Source organism: Pteropus vampyrus, unplaced genomic scaffold, assembly GCF_000151845.1.
Source record: "Pteropus vampyrus isolate Shadow unplaced genomic scaffold, Pvam_2.0 Scaffold85, whole genome shotgun sequence".
Classification (NCBI taxonomy): domain Eukaryota; kingdom Metazoa; phylum Chordata; class Mammalia; order Chiroptera; family Pteropodidae; genus Pteropus; species Pteropus vampyrus.
In genome coordinates this window covers 1046115-1064349 of record NW_011888866.1, presented here as the reverse complement: position 1 = coordinate 1064349, position 18235 = coordinate 1046115, and the positions used below count along the sequence as shown (strand labels likewise).

The following is an 18235-nucleotide window of genomic DNA, read 5'->3' as shown; positions in this document are numbered from 1 at the left end:
TGATAATGATGTGTCAATGTAGGTTCAATTGTAACAAATGTACCACTCTGGTGGGTATACTGATAATGGGAGAATCTACACATATGTGGGGGGAGGGCATATGAGAAATCTTTGTACTTTCCACTCAATTCTGCTGTGAATTCAAAACTGCTCTAAAAAATATTTTTTAAAAATATCACATTAACATTTTTATAATAGAAAATATTTACATAAAACAGTTGGACATCCTTGTGCAAAAATACTAATATAGACACAACTCTTAAAACTTTCACAAAAATTAACTCAAAATAGGCCTTAGAACTCAATGTAGAACACAAAACTATAAAAGTTCTCAAAGATAACACAGGAGAATATCTATAGGCTCTTAGGTTTGGCAATGAGTTTTTAGATATTACACCAAAAGTATGCTCGAAGAAAGAAAAGTTAATAACTTGGACTTTATTAAAATTAAAAACTTTTGTGCTATGCAAGACATTGTTAAGAGAACAAAGACATAAGCCACAGCTTGGAAGAAAATATTTGCAAAACACATATTTATCTGATAAAGGATTTGTATTCGAAGTATACAAAGAACACTTAAAACTCAACAATAGGAAAACAAACAATCCAATTTAATAATGGGCAAAAGATCTGGAAACCTCACCAAAGAAGATGTACAGATGGCAAATAAGCATATGAACAGGTGCTCAACATTGTATGTCATTAGCAAACTGCTAATTAAAACTCATATTAGAATAGCTAGAGTACAAAAAAACATAATACCAAATGCTGACAAAGATGTAGAGCAACAGGAATGCTCATTCGTTGCTGATGGCAATGCAAAATGGTATAACCTCTTTGGAAGACAGTTTAGCGGTTTCTTACAAAATTAAACACAGTCTTACCATGAGATCCAGCAATCATGCTCTTAGGTATTTACAAAAAGGAGTTGAATGCATATGTCTGCACAAAACCCTGCATATGCATGTTTACAACAGCTTTATTAATAATCACCAAAAAATATAGAAGCACCCAATTTGTTCCTCGTTAGGTGAAGGGATAAACAACTGTGGTACATTCATATAACAGAAAATTATTCAGCAATAAAAGGAAATGAGTTATCTAGTCATAAAAAGACATGGAGGAACTTTAAATGCATATTGCTAAGTGAAAGAACCCAGCCTAAAAAGGCTACATACTATATGATTCCAACTACATGAGACTTTGGAAAAGGCAAAACCATACAGACAATGAAAAGGTAAGTGGTTGCCAGGGATTATGGGGAAAGAAGAGGAGGGAGGAACAGGTAAAACACAGGGCACTTTTAAGATGGTAAAATTATTCTGAAACTGTAATACTGGATACATGTTGTTATGTATTTGTTAAAACCCACAGAACTATGTAATACAAAGAGTAGACCTTAATGAAAACTATGGTTTATAGCTAATAATAATGTATCAATATTGGCAAACTATGGTTTATAGTTAATAATAATGTATCAATATTGGCAATATTGATTCATTAATTGTAACTAATGTATCACAATAATACAAGATTTTAATAATAGAGGAAAGGGGGGGAGTTATGTGGATATGAGAGGTATGGAACTCTATGTGCTCAATCATTCTGTAAATCTAAACCTGCTCAAAAAATAGTCTTAATTTTCAAAAAGATTGGGCCTCCACAATCTCAAAAAGTATTATTGCTACTTTAGACTACAGAAATTCTAGTAAGTGAAAAAAAAAATTTCACTTAAAATCAAATCAAATTTAAATAAATTTAAATAAAAAATAATTTAACTTTAATCTCCTTGTCTTTTTCCTGGCATTGGTCATGTTGATATCCCTGCTCACTAGCATCTACATCGGAGAATGATAGCTAAGAAATGGAGAAGATATCCAGCTGGGAAGCTGCTTGACCAGTTATGGTTAGCAATTTAGCCCGAGGAACTAAAATGAGATCTGGTGATTATCATGGACACTCAAGCACACATATACAAACACAAAATTTAAAACATTTTTGCATCACTCATTAATGCCAACAAATCAAAGTGTATTTAAAAATTTATCAAGAGGGATGTAAATATATGGTACTTTCATTCAAAAGCCCGAAAGTCCTCAATGCCCCTTTTTGTAGGTTAAAAGAGTTAGAAAGTATAAGCTACAGAAATCAGTGTGGGTCCAATGCTATGGTTCCTTAGAAATTTATGTGACCTTTTGATGGAGATATCAAGCTATAGCGTTTTGACAGCCTTACCCAGCACCCAGAGATGTTGCACAAGTCCTTTTTGATGGCAAAGGCAATAGCTACTGCTCGCTCTGCTTTTCTAGCCAAGGCAAAATCCAAGAGAATATTCCTTTCCCTGGTATGTCAATGCTTCCATTGCGATAGGTGAGCAATTATTGAAGAACAATTCCCATCACTGACACCCCAGCCCCTGCAATAACTACACTACCCACTTGACACTTCTGGGTAACTAACAGTACAGTGGTGTAAGGGCAGTCCATCTGTCTTCCTACATCACTAGAACACTCCTGCTGCAAACAAAGTATGGCTCTCTTCTCTCCAGATGGCCCTCTCTTCAGGCCATATCTGGGATGCTGCACTAGTTCTTAGTTTCTCAAAGATGCCTGGGTCTTTCTGGTCCATGCTATGTGCCAACTACTGTAAACCCAACAAGTTATGGTCTTTTCCAGCTCAGTAAACCCAAAAGTCTGACCTCAAGATTTATTAAGATCCAAACTGAAAAGTGACAAGTATGTGCCCTATGAACTGTACAGTACCATTTAGATGAAAACTATAGCAACTGGCATAAGGTAAAGCAAAACTCACTACTGAAAGAGTTTAAGTGGACTTATCACTTAATTAAAAATCCTCAGCAGCTTTTCTTCTGGTTGTGACATCAAAGGGGAAAAAAATTTATTCTGTATCACCACAATCCATTTTTTTTTAGCAACAACCATCAAGAGTGGATTATGGTAAGTACTACTGACAATGATTTATTAAATGAATGATGACAAAGATACATGAGGCTACCTAATGTTCACATAGCCTGAAATAACAATTACTTTTAACCAATGTCTGTGATTTGTGTAACAATATATGTTCAGTGATATAGCTGAACATATTAATATGTGTTCAGATTATATAACCTAAATCTGAGGATTTTTATTTTTGACAACTAATCTGATGAATTCAAAGCCACAAAACATGAAGGGGTGAGGGAATGAGGAATCTGAAACAGATGGCATCTAATTTTTGTCCTGAGTCCATCTTGAACACAATCCCAATAATGTCAAAATCGAATTTAGCTCTCCAAATAAGTAATCTACAAAACTGAAAATGTTAATTCTGAAGTAAATTCATTCTTTTTTTTCCCTCCCTAGTTCTCAAAGTTTTTATATTAGGCAAAAATGAGTAGAGAAAAGTTAGGAGTTTAAAAACTATCATTCTACAAACTCTAAAGTTCTTTCATGAAACTCTACATCCACTTATCTGAAAACACTGAAGCAGTTTCTATCAAGGTTGGTAATATTAAAATCTGTCTATGATATCAGCCCTTTTTTTCTGGATACAATGATTATTTATCCTTATTAGAGAACACATATCTCCAAAAAGAAATATACTTTAAAATAGAAAGAAGCTCTGGAAGAATACTCATTTGAGTAAAGCACTGCCTGGCATTTTTTAAGCATTTCCATAGTAACTCTTTCACTCTGATTTGGTAGCACCAATAAAATTAACTATACTTTGTTCATTATTTGATTACAAAATATAGTATATAAACCTTCTCAATCTTTTCTAAAACTTCCTGAGATCATCTAAGAGATGAATATTAAAGAAAGGTTTAGCCATTTTTAGATTTCCTGACAAGCAAATTCCATAACTGACAACTGCAAAGATCCTTAGAATGGCCACATATTTTGAGTGGAAAGAGTCATTGAGAGAAGTGCCATCTGTAACAGTCTCTACTGCTGCCTACAATTTAGATAATTTTTTTTTCCATCTGACAGCTAGTATCCTCTTATACCATAATGGTTTATTAATGTTTTATGGGAAGGTAGGAGAAAAAATGGGAACTTCTGATAGCTTTACTAAAGCAAGATAATATGGTCTCGAACTTAAAATTTGAAGTGATGAAAAAAAAAGATCTAAGAAAGCAAAGCTAAAAGCTTACAGATACACTAAAGACTTTACACTCTCAAAAAAGCCACTTATAAAGCTGAATAACCTTACAAAAACCTACAACTGTAGCAGAACATAATTTCAACTAAAAAAAAAATAGTACAGATACTTTATTAATAATTTAAAATCTATCCATCCATTTACCAATTTGACCAATATTTATTTATTGCCTATTATGTAGCTGCAGTAGACAAAATTTAAAATAATATTTCTACCTCAATGAGCATGCAATATAGTTGAAGACTTTTATCAGTTTTATTTAAAAAAAAAAGTTCTACCCGGTTTAAAAGATAGACTTGGAAAAAAAAAAAATCCTTGAAATTTTCTCTTAAAATTATGCGAAACCTATAAACCTCTCTAAAAACTAATACTGAATTACAAACTTTTTCCCACTTTTCACATAAAAAAACTATTAAAGCAAGTTATTTGATTTTTATCCTTTGAGTATACATTTAAAAATTATTATCAGTTACATGAAAATGCAGACTATATTAGCTGAAAATCTGACATACAATAGGTTACATATATCATTTAAAAACTATTAAACAAATAAGTTATAAAGACTTCATGCTTCTGATTTATTTCTACATTCTCATCATGAATGATTTAAAGGCAGAAATTCATTCCACTTTCATTTATTTTAGATTATACATGTAAGAATTCTGTAAGTTTTGGTAATAATTTAAATCTAATCAAGATGAGTCATGCTACTGATGTTGACTTTAATCATAAAATTACAACTACTTTCTATTTTATGCCCCAATTTTAACTCTTTAGAGATGTGACCGTTAATCACGTGTACGTAAAATTTACATACATTACTTTTTAAAGTTTTTCTTATCAATCCATACTATACACATCACAAATCTGAGAAAAACCTATGAAATATAATTAGTCATTTTAATAAATGCATATATTCTGCTTTATTTTTAATAAACTACTGGTAACTGAATTCCATGCTTACTTATGATCAATTTCCATAAACCACTAAAAGTCCTGTTATGTGTATAAGTTTTGGAATATTTTCCAATTCTCTTCCTATCTCAAACCTCATTCCACAAAACTGGGCTACTTTGACTGTGTAAGATTAATGATAATCCATCTTTCAAGGAGAAGGTGCTTCTGTTTAAAGTGGGATGTTATTTAAATATAGTACCCCCCCTTACAATAACTGGTAAGAATTTTAACTTATTTTACTTATGAAGAAAATGAATCTGATAGGTTCATGACTTGCCCAAGGTCAACAACTACCCAGTGGCAGTCTGGGTTCAATCCCAGATTTACCTACCTCAAAGCCAATATTTCCACTTGACCACAATTATCTCCTTAAAAGATTAAGAGACAAGCTCAAAAGCAATGTTGTCACTCTGAACATATATATTCTGAAACATCTATCACCACACAGTACTTATGATTCAGTCACTGATCGAAATACAAACGAAGAGGATCTTTCTGCTTCATTTAAACTAGGATAAGCTTACTGGCAAGTAAAACAAGAGGTTGGAAAAGGCTTGCCTCAACATGTCTCCCCTAGACCTCTATATCGATACGGTTCCCCTAGTCTATTTTTTATAAACACCCGTATCTACCAAACGAGGTTATGCCGGACTAGTCTATAGTTTGGTGCTTGTCAGAACTGCACTTTCCTAAGATAATTTATACCAGGTTAAATATCGAACTGGAAGACTTTGCTGAAAATGCCATTCTGGCACTTCCCAAACATTTGAAGTATCATTTAAAAGCAACAAACGCAGTTCCACCCCCTTTCTCTTACGCTGCGATGCTTGCCTACTTGGCGGGGTACAGCTCCTGTAGGACGCTGGGGTGAGAGCAGTAAAGGAAGAAGTGGGGGAAGCGCACGGAAGTTGGGTGGAGGGAGGTCTCCTTACCCACTCTTATGCCCTAGCTATGCCAAGGGCGGCTCCCCACGGTGCCCAGCCGACTCACAACACCCACAACCCTCGAATCTGGGTTCTGTCCCAGCGGGGTGGACTGGGGAAGCAGGCAATGGAAGCATTGGATTGCCCCAACCACCTCCCTGAGATCTACGCTCTCCTTTGGGCCCCGGAGGATGCTCCCCCTTTCAGAGCGAGCCCTCCAGGTGGCAAACTCCCCGTCCACAACGGCCGAAGTCTTCTGCATCCGAGGGGGCGCCTTCTCCGCAATCTACATCCAGCCACCAGAAACTCTGCGCCCGCGGTGTCCTCCCAACCCCTACACTCCCCCGCAACCCTCCACAGATACACATGCCGGCTTGCGCCCCACCCAGGATCGCAGCGTCCCCCTCCTTGACCCGGCGAAGGGCCCCCTACCAGCCCCAGAAATACACACACACCCTCCGGCTCCAGCCTCCCGGACTCCGCCGAAGCCGGAGCGAGTACCTGGTCTGGCCGTGCTCAGAAGGTCTCAGAAGGTCTCAGAAGGGTGGAGAGCGATCCCCTCCCGCGCCGAGCGCTTCTCAATCCACCCGCAGCGGTGGCTTCTCTCTTTCCCAGGAACGGGAGGGAGGAGAGGTGTGGGAGGGGAGGGGGAAGGCGAGGAGCCGAAGGGGCGGCAGGAGCCGTACCGGAACCACTAACACTGGCCCCACCCTCGGCCTGGCGCTGAGCACCCGGGTGCTCTGGATAGGACAAACTTACAGCAAGCAGCAAGAAATGGACACCACCACTTCCGGGTCATCCCCGCTACTGCCACTCCTTAGCAACCGCGTGGGGTTGCTAAGCGGAAGCGCCTTCAAAGACAACCACCCCCATTTCTTCTGGGACTATCAGGAGGTAGCGGCGTGTGCTCCTCTTTGGCACTATCCTATTACCTTCTGCACCTGGTCTTAGACCGAGCAAACGCTTCCTGGCCAAAGTAACAAGCCCATCCTGCTTTTTCCTTCAGCTGTACTCCCCTATCAGCCCCCACCCAACATATACACCTGCTCCCTCTCCCGCCCTGAGTCCCAGGCCAACCCATTGGCTCCTCCTAAGGCTCTCTCTGGTCCCTCGTGGGAGTTATTTTCTGGCGGTTTAGCAAGCATCTCCCTCTTGTGGATTTTCAGTTGTGTTTCAACTGGATTTTAAAAACTTTCAATGATATGAAAGCTTTTTACACTTAGCTCTCCTTTAACAGCCCCCGAAATGCGATGGTGAGATAAGTTTTGTCTTCGCCTATCTTTTGTAAGGATTGTACGTTTGTGTATGATCTGGAAATAACCTAGTTAAATGTAAGAGAAAAACAAAGATTTGCTGTAAATCGAGTAGAGTGATTTTAATACTTGAAAGGAAAAAGCAATAAGAAAAGGCCAAAGGAAGCCTGTAATCAAGCTTGGTAAGGAGGAAAAAAGTTAATTCTCCACTCAGAAAAAAATTTTCATACTGTGGACAAGAGAAGTGTTGATAAGAAACCTCATTTATTCTTGTGTCACAGTGATCTGGGCTTTGAAAATACTGGGGAAACTACTGGTTGGGGTAAAAGCCAGCAATATAACCAATCCTCTTTAGGAAAATGACCCATATCATTATGACAGTTAAATATTCAGGGAAATGTAGTTGAGTATTTAGACAGAAAAATTAGTAAAAACCTTGGCTTGACTTTCCTGTTTTGAATAGGTCTGCTTAAGAGTAACTCCTGAATCTGTTCTCTATTCCATGGCAGTGAATGTACTTGTAACTGCTGGCTCTAATTTTACTGGTCATGATAACCTCTTAGTCACCAATGTTGGACTGTTGTCCACCTCAGCTAGTGCCAAGAAAATGAGCTTTGGTAACTTAAAAGAAACAGCAGACCTATTGGTTTCCTTTACACATGGGACAGCATTAAATTGATTTACTCTAGACAGTCGGTTCAGCAAAACTTTTAGAAAATCAGTTCAGATTCAAATGTTAGTAGTAGGTTGTTTAATAAGTCTAAAACATTTCAAGCCTTCTCGTGGACATGCACACATGAGGAAGTATGTACACACGCAATTCAAATGGAATCTGAACACATTTGGTAATTGCTCTTTAAAAAAATGTGGCTGTAAATGACAAGTGATAAACCATTACCATGACAAAATAGAGCGTGGCATTTCAATTGCCAACAGGTTTAAATATTAAAAAAAAATTAATTAGAAAATAAAACTATGAGCCCAATGAACAATGACTTATTTAAAACTCGGGTGGACTCAGATGTCTCTAAAAATTTTAAAACATGATTACGGCAAATGTGTCCTATGGAAAGATCAGTATGACTAGCTTTTTTCTCCAGTTTTTAAAAGCTTTTTTTCCATTTTTTTATTGCCCCTTGTAATTATTTAAAAAAATTAGGGTACCTAATGTTTATTTTTTGGACACACAACTCTATTACTCAATAATTAATACTTAAATGTTTCTAGAGTGATTAATATTCAAATAGACAGATGCCAATGCGTTCCATTGGCATTTCCAAATATAAAAGATACCAAAACTAGTCTAATAATTAATGAATACTTGGGATCAGTTACAAGAAATGTAGCCAAATTTATCATTTATGTTAAGCAATATACAACACAAAATACACAGCCCCTTATACAAGGGACTTAGAGAAACTCATTTGGGATATGTGACAGAATGTTTAGCCTTAGGAAGAGAATGCTAAAGATATAACACCTATCTTTACTTCAAGGTTGTTATGTGGAAGGAATAACGTGTTTTGTGTCATGTCAAGGACAGAACCAAGACTAGGAAGAGGGGAGTTAGAAAAATTCTTAACTCATAACATTTTTCACAATGAGCTGTCAATCAATTAAACAGTCTCCCTACTGAACAACTGCATGCCTTCTAACATTCCTCCCAGTTCTGAGTCAGTGAAAATCGTTCCAATTTCCATATGCTATCCTCAGAGGTAAAAGGAACCATTATAACAATGTTGGTTGGACAAAGGCCCAGCTGAACCTTCAATTTTTCCGAAAATGAGTTAGCCTAAAGCAAGGATCCCTAACCCCTGGGCTGTGGACCCAACCAGGCCACACAGCAGGAAGTGAGCAGCAGGCGAGTAAGCAAAGCTTCCTCTATATTTGCAGCCACCCCCTGTGCTAGCATCACCGCCTCAGCTCCACTTCAGATCATCAGGCATTAGATTCTCATATGAGCACTCATCCCTAGTGCCGAAAAGGTTGGGGACCACTGGCCCAAAGGATTCTAAATACAGTGAGATTTGTAAGCTGTGTATATATACATATGTGAAAGGTTCGGTTAGGTTAGGCTTTACTTTTTGAAAAATGATTAAGTATTTGTCATCTTATAAATAACTGAGCACACTGTAATTTTGGCTCTAGTATTGCTCTTCCTTTATGAAACTATATAAACACAAAATACATATGATCCTCACAATGTTCTAGCATTCAAAAAGTCCAGAAAAGTGATTTTAATCATTGTTTGGCCAGGAATTTAACACTAATATTAATAATTTGAATAATCTATTCAAAGAAGAACACCAGATTAACTTTGTGAAGGGTATAAAATTACAAACTTAATTATGTATAAATTTTATTTTTTAATTCAATTTCAATGGAAACAGGAAGTTTGTACTTCCCTTATGTTTAGAAGAGGCTAAGTTGCCAATCTACGTTTCAAAAAGCTTTGACAAGGTAACCGATACATGGGACCTCTGCCTAATAAAAATGAGACATCATCAAATGTTGTATATTTAAAAAGATTGTTTCTTTAGGTCAAATTTTCTTAGAAACAATTATATATCAAAATTAGACTTCATTGAACACACCACCAAAAAAGTTTCCATCAGTCAAAAACAACAAATCAGTTTTCAGACACATCAAAACTTGGCTTTAATAGTGTTCATTTGAGCTACTCCTTAATAAGAAGCCTAATTATCAAGGAAGTACTTAGAATAAAAATTCTACTTGCACTTCAGTAACATTCCATTTAATAGTTACCTCTAAAAGACAAAACAAAAAATATAATCTACAGTCATCAGGGTGCAGTTTGAAAGTTGATATAATCAGATCAATGCACTGATCTGTATTTGGAAGTAATAAAATAGAAGTATCTAGTAGAATATAATCTTAGGAAGCACACAAATGGATATAGTCTATTGTGAAAACAAGTATTCATTTATTAAAAACAAACTTTAGAAAAACCTGCCTGTTAAAACATGACTAGTTTTGACAACAGATGTCAGTGAGCAAAAAATGTGATGAGGAAGCAAGAATTCCTGTTACTAAGTATTACTATACCCACCTCTTCAATTATACTTCTGCCCTGGTTATCTTGAAAAATATAATGGTAGCTCTAAGGACTTTAGACATAGCTCTGGGAATGGCATGATTTGCTTTTCATGTTTTGTTGATTTCCAAATTTAAAAGTATAGGCCCAGAGGTAATATTTTATGATACCAAATCAAATGCATAGTCCTTTTTTAATGGAGTCTATGAATTCTTCCTGCTTGATTCTTTGTAAGTATTGTATCTTTTTTTGTTGTTGTTAGAAGCTTTATCGACCATTTAAAATAAACCCTCAGGAGCAAATTGCCTTACATTTTTCTAAGACAGCCATCCAAATTTTTTCAACATTGCATTTTTACCCCCCTTCTTAAAAAGGATGTAGGTTCAGTTTAATTAATACTGATTTTTTTTTTAATATGCAGAAGTCTAACTTTGCTTTTTAAAGCAAAATACAAGAACAAAAATATGGCATCATTCCAAAACTCTAGTGCCAATAAAAATGGCAGCAGTACATAGATCCAAGCAAATCTCAAATACAGCAGATTTGTAATTAGAACATCACACAATGATTTGTTTTTAGCAAGAACAAGAAGTTTAACAACAGGTAAAAGAAACCAAATACCACATTATATTGAATACTAAGGTAAATAACCATGATTAATCTTACAAACTCTCTAATATCATAACTACTTGCTTTTGCATAACTATATGTAACCCTCATTTTTTAAATTAAATTCCTATTCAACAAAGTTAATTGGAACAAATACATTTATGCAAATTTACATCCTAGGATACCAGAATAAACAGGAGACATTAGTCAAAGATGAATAAAAAAGTTCTATTCTTTTTCATCATCTGTGTGATCAGGTGGCAAAGGACATACTCTGTAGAAAGATCAGAGAATAACAGTCAATATAAACTTTTATAAAAACAAAGTTACAAACATAGGAACATTAATTAACAGTGCAGTAGGTCTGGTCAAATGACTAGAAATGAAAGAAAATTAAACTCCATTAATTGACAAACACCTATAAATTTCAAGTACTAGAACAATAAATTTTTTAACAATTTATTTTGCCTGTTAATTTGCTGAATTAGTGTTTCTCCATTAGAATATGTTACCATTTTTATTAAAAAGGGACTCTATTTCTATAGTATCGTCTTTCAACATAGTAAGTGGATGATAAAAGAGGAATATGATCTTTTGGCAAGAACTTTGTGATAAATAAAAGCAAAAAAAATTAATAATCCACTAGAGCAGAGAAAACAGCAAGTTGTCATATTTGATTGTATACCCTTTTGAACCTTATGAATGTATTACCTAATTTAAAAAAAATAAATTGTTTAAGCTGGCACATGGTTGTAACTTTTGAAAAATAATTTATATTATCCCAAAGCCATTTGTACACATTATACTCTTTATAGAGAAAAAGTCAATTAAAAACTTAATCATAAATCAGAATTTTTTTTTAGAACTACTAAAAATTTGTGAGATCTATTCTAAAAGAATCAGTTTTCAAATTAGGTCCAGTAAGCCTGAATGGTCATACAGCTAGGTAGTCAAAGAAGGAAGCTAAAACGAAGGTATTATTACTTGGTATGAGATTATCATTGACTCACAAATTAGATTACTGAGAAGTCTTCATTGTATTTTCCTGGAATTTAAATCAAGTTAACAAATGAACACTATCATGAACCAAACTTCCTTTTTTGCAAGGACCTGATTTACTTTAGGTATCATGGTTCTGTCCAAGGTTTTAAGTAGGTAGTCTTTCTTGATTCTGACTCTCCCCTATGCAACTGATGGAGTTTACCTTGCCTTTGTGAGAAAAATAAAGCCATAGGAGTAGCCATATTCCATTAAGAATTAGGGAGTTAACAGCAGAAGTCCTTCTGATAAACTAATAGTTTACTACTTACTATCAATAGTTAAGCTATCGATTTGCATTGCTATCAATAAAGGGGTAATTACAACTCTCCTAAACAAAGAACAATCTAAGAAAGGGGCTAAAGGAATAATATAAACTTTGTATAATATTATGGTTCAAGTTCTTTCTGAGAATATATATGTCATCTTTCTCCATATAATGGAAAGCCTGTAATACAGGTTTTATGGTTACCATGATCAATGGTATGGCCATATTTGGCTATACTACCAAATACTTTGTTTCCTTAATGGAAGTCATAAATAATTTAAAAAGATTGTAATATATTCCAGTGCTGATATTGACTATTAGCTTGTTCATATTGGAATGAGAATGAACAAGGAAAAATGGTGCCAGACAACAAGAAGGAAGTGGAAGAGACGTACAGGATCATGAAAGCAAGTCTATTAAAAGACTATCCAAAAATGTATCACTTTGGTTGATTTTTTTTGACACCAGAAATAATAATAGTGATATAGCAACAAAGTCTAAAATTTAGTTACTGCTTCAGAGTTTGACTTTCCTTTTAAATATCTCATAAGAGAGTAAGCCCTCGATAACCATTTACTAAATGACCTTATGAACAGTATAGAATTCTTAAAATTTTATATGCATAAACATCATTTTATACATCACTTTGTTTTAATTGTTTTTTCAGCCATTTATTTTATCTAGCTTGTGTTCAATGCAAATCAATTTCAAACAACATACAATCCAAAACAGATGTAATATTCAGATATGAAGCAAAAGGGAGTGTTCATTTACACACATAGCTCTCACATAACTTAAGATCTGTTGGATCTAGTTTTTCCTTACAGGTTTCTAAGATGGCAAATACTAGTTTAAGACTTATTAAGAGTACTATGGCCATGCTGGATACCGTAACATCTAAGCATCAGTGTGTGAACATGTGAACCAAAGATTTCATCTAAAAAGGTTTCCGTATGTTAAAGCAGCAGGAAATGTTTTAATTTCCAGAATCAAGTTCACTTAGGTTTAGGACTAGATTCTAACTATCTAAAAACATTGACTGATATACAGAGTGTTCCAAATGTAGCCATCCTGATTCATAAAGCTTTTTAAAAAAATATTTATAGAAAGAGCTCAAAAGAGTTGTGAATTTAATGCAGGTAATTTTACAGACTTCACTTCCAAAATACCTAATATACATTATTTTTGCCTCTTTCACATATTTGCCTCTTAATTTCAAGATTTGGTAAATATGCTTTCAAAACAGATAAATTTTTAAGTTGTAAAAATTATTTAACATATGCATAAATAAAAAGCAGTATTTAAGACTGATTGAAGTCAATGCACTTCTAATCTTTGGAATTAATTTAAACTATCCAAATAAGTGAATCTGATACTCTTGTTGGATGGAAATGTGTGACAGGAAATACCTGTCACTTACTCTTAATTGTATATGTAAAAGGTATTCATAGTTAGATTTGTAATGAATCCAATCCATCATGGCAATGTCAATTACCACATAAAATCAAATGCAATGTCAAATACAGAGCCCCAGAGGAAAAGGTTTCCCAGAGGACAGTGAAAACTTAATGTAAAACTTTATGTAGAGTACAGTAGCATTAAATGAAGACTGCTGAAATACATAGAGGATTTATAGTAATACCTGGTGGTTCCTTCTGAAGTACGTAGAAATAAAATCAATATATTACTTAATCATTTTGCTGCCTTCTAGATTTAATGAATCAAATTGAAAACAGAATCTTCATTCCATAGCTCATCCCGTTTCTCTAGATCAAGGTGAAACTATTCTTATTTTTAAGGCAAAGTTTTAAGTATCCATACTTCTTAAGTTACTTTTAATCATCATTAATTTTCAATTTTGTCTCTCTCTTCATTATTGTACGTGAAAGTCCAGATTTAATATTGGCATTCATTATCTACTCAAATCTTCAGATGTTCTTTAAAGCAGTCCAATATGAGACTCTCAAAACTTTCTGTTAGTAGATTAACAATTAGTAGATTTGATGAAGACTTTTTTCCTTATCACACTAGACTTCAAGATGCCATATGGATTGAGCTGTGGAATATGGGTTGGTGAACTGTGGATGTTACTCGGCCCGAGTCTCTTAAAGGTAGAGATGTAGAAGGGCAAACAAGACTACATGGAAACTGGCTGTTAAAGGCAGGACACTACTGGTTGAGATTTGTGGTGGTGGTGGCGGCGTGGACGGCAGAAGGTATGAATAAATCTGCGTAGGCAGATGCAAGGCCAGAAGCAGTAGCCCCAAACTGAGCCTGACCAGCATCCCCTTGCTCATGTTGGTCACTGCACCTTGGGTCCAGCCTGCAGCTTGGTGTCCTGGAGGATCATGGACTCTTGAATGGTGCAGCAAGGTAGCTGGCAGGATCTTAAATCAGGAGGCATCATAATAGCAGTGATGTGGCACCACTCACCCACCCATGCTCACCATTGCCCACCCTCAGTCAAATAATTTGTTTTCAATACAAAATATTTTAAAGTTGTTTAGACAGCCTGGACCCTATCACTTATAAATCTATACTTTTAAAAGCGGGTTTCTATTGTCTTTTTTTCTGAGCGGCATTATTTTTTTCCCTGATTCTTAAAAGTATGTTCGTTGTTGAAAATTGATAGCAAAGAGAGTATAGAAGAGGTTTTTACCCAGAGATGATCTCTATTGCTATTTGATATATTTATGTACATGTCTTTCACACAATAAAGATTGTACTTTTGCATCCACAATTTTTGCTTAACACTCATCATAAGCATTGTCCTCATATTAAAAGCTTAAAAAGCATGAATTATCTTCTTAAAAAGTTTGCACACTAAATTCTGTGTGTAGTTTTATTCCCACCTTGTTTTAAAGTATTCTTATGGATTTATAGGGAAGTTATAGAGAAAATACACCATGGTGTTAGTTTTGGTTGTTTCTAAGTGATGGAGTTTTTCTATATTTTCTAACTTTTCTGCATTGGTTATAATATTTCTTATGGAGGCTGAACTAATAGTTTTTTTGAGGGTTGGGGTTAATGGAATCCAAGCTAGATAAACTAACATGGAAATTGCTTTTTTGCAAAAAAGACTATAGAAAACAGTAAAATTTAAAGAACAAAGACAGGAAGTTCATAGTTAATAAAATAGCATTTAATGGGCACTGATCTTCTTTAAGTGACTGGAATGAATAAAAATACTTTTCATTGATGTCTGAAAATTTTAATAAGAGAATAACACAAGTTTTAAAAACCCTGTGGTTTGTATTTTCTTATTTGCTCAAGGAGAAACTTTAAAGTTACTCAATATCCTCTTGTCTCTTATTTTCAAGAATATATTTTCTTTATATTCCAGAATATATAAACTTACTTTCTTTTTGCTTTTCCTAAGCCACTGCTTCCTGCCTCTTCAGGAATCCGATTTTCTTTTTCAGAATCTTTAGGGGACAGCCTGAAGAATTCTCCAATTCCTTTTTGCCACTTGGGAGTTGGACGCACGCAAACTGGATTCCCTCCTGCATACTTATTTTCAGCTATCAAATATAAACAAATGGAACTAAATAACTAAGAATACAATAGCCATTCCTTAAAAAGAAACTTAATTTTAACATCAAATCTAAAGGGTATTAAATAGTATTATATCCATCTTAAAATAATTAGAAAATGTGACAAAATAGAGCTGTATTCAGTCAATAGTACACTAAACAGTATTATAAAATAATGTATATCCTTTAGAATAGCATTAATGGAATTTTTACAACTGGAAAATATTTTTCATATTTTGTCTACAAGAGCTATTCAGTCTTTTGTACTGTCATACTAAAGTTTGACACACTTTTTCCTAATATAAGGTAGCACTACGTAGCATAAACTGCCAAATTTTCACTTAATAAGGTCATTTAGTTAGAGCACATATAGAAAGTTAAGCAAGTAGTGTTCAGCAAAGTGAAAGTTTCCACATAAATAGGTTCCATTTTTCAAAGAACTTGGTTCCTTTTCAGTTCATAAGGTAAATCCAATTCCTGATTATTTTAAAACAGTGATATAAAGGAAAAATTGAGGGACTATTCCTGCCCTTTTTTATAAAGTAATGATTAGAATATCAAGAGAAACAAATTATTAAGTTGCACATATATCCCTTGCTTTAGACACATGACGAACTCTAGCTGTCGTAAAGAAAACTTACAAAAGTATTTCCCTACATACTGTCTGATGTTATATAGCTTGTACTTTTTTAAAAGTACACGTGGCCTTTAAGAAATAGTTATTCTTTGGTTCATAATTTTCCTGAAGGAACCTTATGAGAATGCTTTCATTACTAGAAAGTATACAGCAGCAACAGATATTCAGAAAGTGTATTCAGCACAGAATTCAAACCTAGCTCTGCAGACTTAGTTGTGTGACCTTTACTGAGAGGTATGTAACCCGAGCTAAAATTTCATCTTTAAAATGAGGATATTACCAATTTCATACAATTGAATATTGATTGAAAACAGAAATATGTAAAATGCCTTAATAGGTGTGTTTCTCCAACACAAGTTCATTAAGGGCCTATTCAGTTGCGTTTGAACAGTGGGCCAGACAATGAGATGTGCTCTAATTGGAATTTAGTAATAAAGGGTACACATCAACTTTCAAAATTTTTGACCTATTTATTATTTTTTATCTAAAGAGATTGAAATAGTAAATATTTTCTAATGAAATGTTTTGAATAAGGGGACGTTTGAGTTAACTTCCCCCGTGACGAACTTAACAATGCTCCCTTGTACCTTCTTAACTAGAACTTGCGAATTTGATCTTCCTTACTGCTTAGTTTCCTACTGAAAGGAATGACACACCGGATGGCTCGGTATTTTCTCAACCTCTCCTTGCCCAGGAGCAGTGTGAAGCTATATCCCTGGTCAAGTTTTCACTACTAGGTCCCAAAGGCAGTATCAGGAACTGAAAACATACAGACACTTCACACTCAAAAAAAAAAAAAAAAGGAAGAAAAGAAAAACATGCAGAAATAAAAACAAAAACATTTACACCAAGAAGACAACATGATTATCTTCCTAATTCTTATCTAGTAAAGGGACGCTTACATAGCCTCTTACAAGAAAAAGCCATTTGTCGATCAATGTTAAAAGTAAACATGCTAGACTAGAAAAAAATAGATTCGAAGGTAAACTGTGTCCGTCCCTAACTCCAAGGCTTGAGATTCTTTTCAATGTGATCCCTACCTCTACCCTAGCTCTCCAAGTAACGGCCCCCTCATTGTAATAGAGGGCAAGGAAGAAATTCGGGCGTGAGGATCTCAGGAAAATAAATTCCACAATAGGTCAGGGGGCTCGCAGGTCGGGAGAAGTATGGTGCCAGGCCTGATCCCCTTTGGAGAAGGTTCCTCCAGGACGCTTTTTACCTTTCCTTGACGAAGGCGATGTGGAATTAGTTGCAGAGGTGGAGGAACCAAGCACCTTCCTGGGGGCTCGAGAAGCCACCACTGCGGAGAGACGCAAAGGAGAGAGTTCAGAAGGAGGCAGTAAGTTCCGACACCAAGTCTCATAGCCACGTTCTCACCACAGTCCCGACCCAACCGCTTAGGCAGGTGCGCCGCACGATGCAGAACAGCAAGATAACCCTCCCCTGTCCCCGCCGCTTCTTCCTCCTGGTTAAGGGGCCGAGCCACTGCTTCCGGCCTGGCTGGACCAGTTTGGCGCATAGAGCCGTGGGGGGAACTCAGCCTCTCTCGCCTTCGGCCAGGCTACCCGGAGCACCCCCTGCAGTCCACTACTGTGCTCGACTGCCTCACCTTTTCTGTAGGTGCCTGGGACATTGTCTGCTTTAGTCCGCACCATGTTCGAATGCGAGGAGATGAAAGCAAGCAACTGACTTTCCAGCCGAGGGTGTTTCACGGGACAAGAACCCGAAATCGAAATCTCCCGCCACAGTTTATATTGGTCTCTTTTCCGCGCGCTACGTGGACTCTCCTGGGTCGCCG

The 18235-nt window shown here is 35.7% G+C and overlaps 2 protein-coding genes and 1 long non-coding RNA gene across 10 annotated transcripts in view; 1 reads left to right on the top strand and 2 right to left on the bottom strand.

Annotated features, from left to right (window-relative positions):
* The window catches only part of CSNK1G1 (casein kinase 1 gamma 1), a 153678-nt gene extending 146910 nt beyond the window's left edge, over positions 1 to 6768 (bottom strand). For 5 of the 6 annotated variants that reach the window (XR_002781138.1, XM_011363345.2, XM_011363344.2 and 2 more), the window contains exon 1: positions 6546 to 6767. The gene's annotated coding sequence lies outside the window, so the exon portion shown is untranslated. Of the gene's footprint in view, positions 1 to 6545 lie in introns of all 6 variants that reach the window. The other variant, XR_896046.2, reaches the window with a different exon arrangement.
* LOC105294245 overlaps positions 1 to 11790 on the top strand; it is a 26692-nt gene extending 14902 nt beyond the window's left edge. The window contains exon 3 of the long non-coding RNA XR_896047.2: positions 11701 to 11790. This is a non-coding gene — a long non-coding RNA (uncharacterized LOC105294245). The remainder of the gene's footprint in view (positions 1 to 11700) is intronic.
* Positions 9927 to 18235, bottom strand: PCLAF (PCNA clamp associated factor). 3 transcript variants are annotated; one of them, XM_011363350.2, is made up of 4 exons: positions 18047 to 18226; positions 17657 to 17737; positions 15626 to 15788; positions 9927 to 11235 (listed from the first exon to the last, which is right to left on the bottom strand). In XM_011363350.2, exons 1-4 carry the CDS (start codon positions 18090 to 18092, stop codon positions 11190 to 11192), a joined length of 336 nt encoding a protein of 111 aa, XP_011361652.1. In that variant the 5' UTR covers positions 18093 to 18226; the 3' UTR covers positions 9927 to 11189. The 3 variants fall into 3 exon arrangements, with proteins under 3 accessions (XP_011361652.1, XP_011361653.1, XP_011361651.1); XM_011363349.2 differs by lacking the exon at positions 9927 to 11235 and adding an exon at positions 13960 to 14654 and having other exon boundaries at positions 18047 to 18229; XM_011363351.2 differs by lacking the exon at positions 15626 to 15788 and having other exon boundaries at positions 18047 to 18235.

What these genes read in the sequence shown, in the direction of transcription:
- PCLAF (XM_011363349.2), bottom strand. Translation starts at nt 18,092, where the DNA reads ATGGTGCGGACTAAAGCAGACAATGTCCCAGGCACCTACAGAAAAG. An exon ending in CCCAGGCACCTACAGAAAAG is followed by an intron (nt 17,738 to 18,046) that starts GTGAGGCAGTCG and finishes GTCTCTCCGCAG; the next exon opens with TGGTGGCTTCTCGAGCCCCC. An exon ending in TTAGGAAAAGCAAAAAGAAA is followed by an intron (nt 14,655 to 15,625) that starts GTAAGTTTATAT and finishes TCCTGATTTAAG; the next exon opens with ATCCTGCCAGCTACCTTGCT.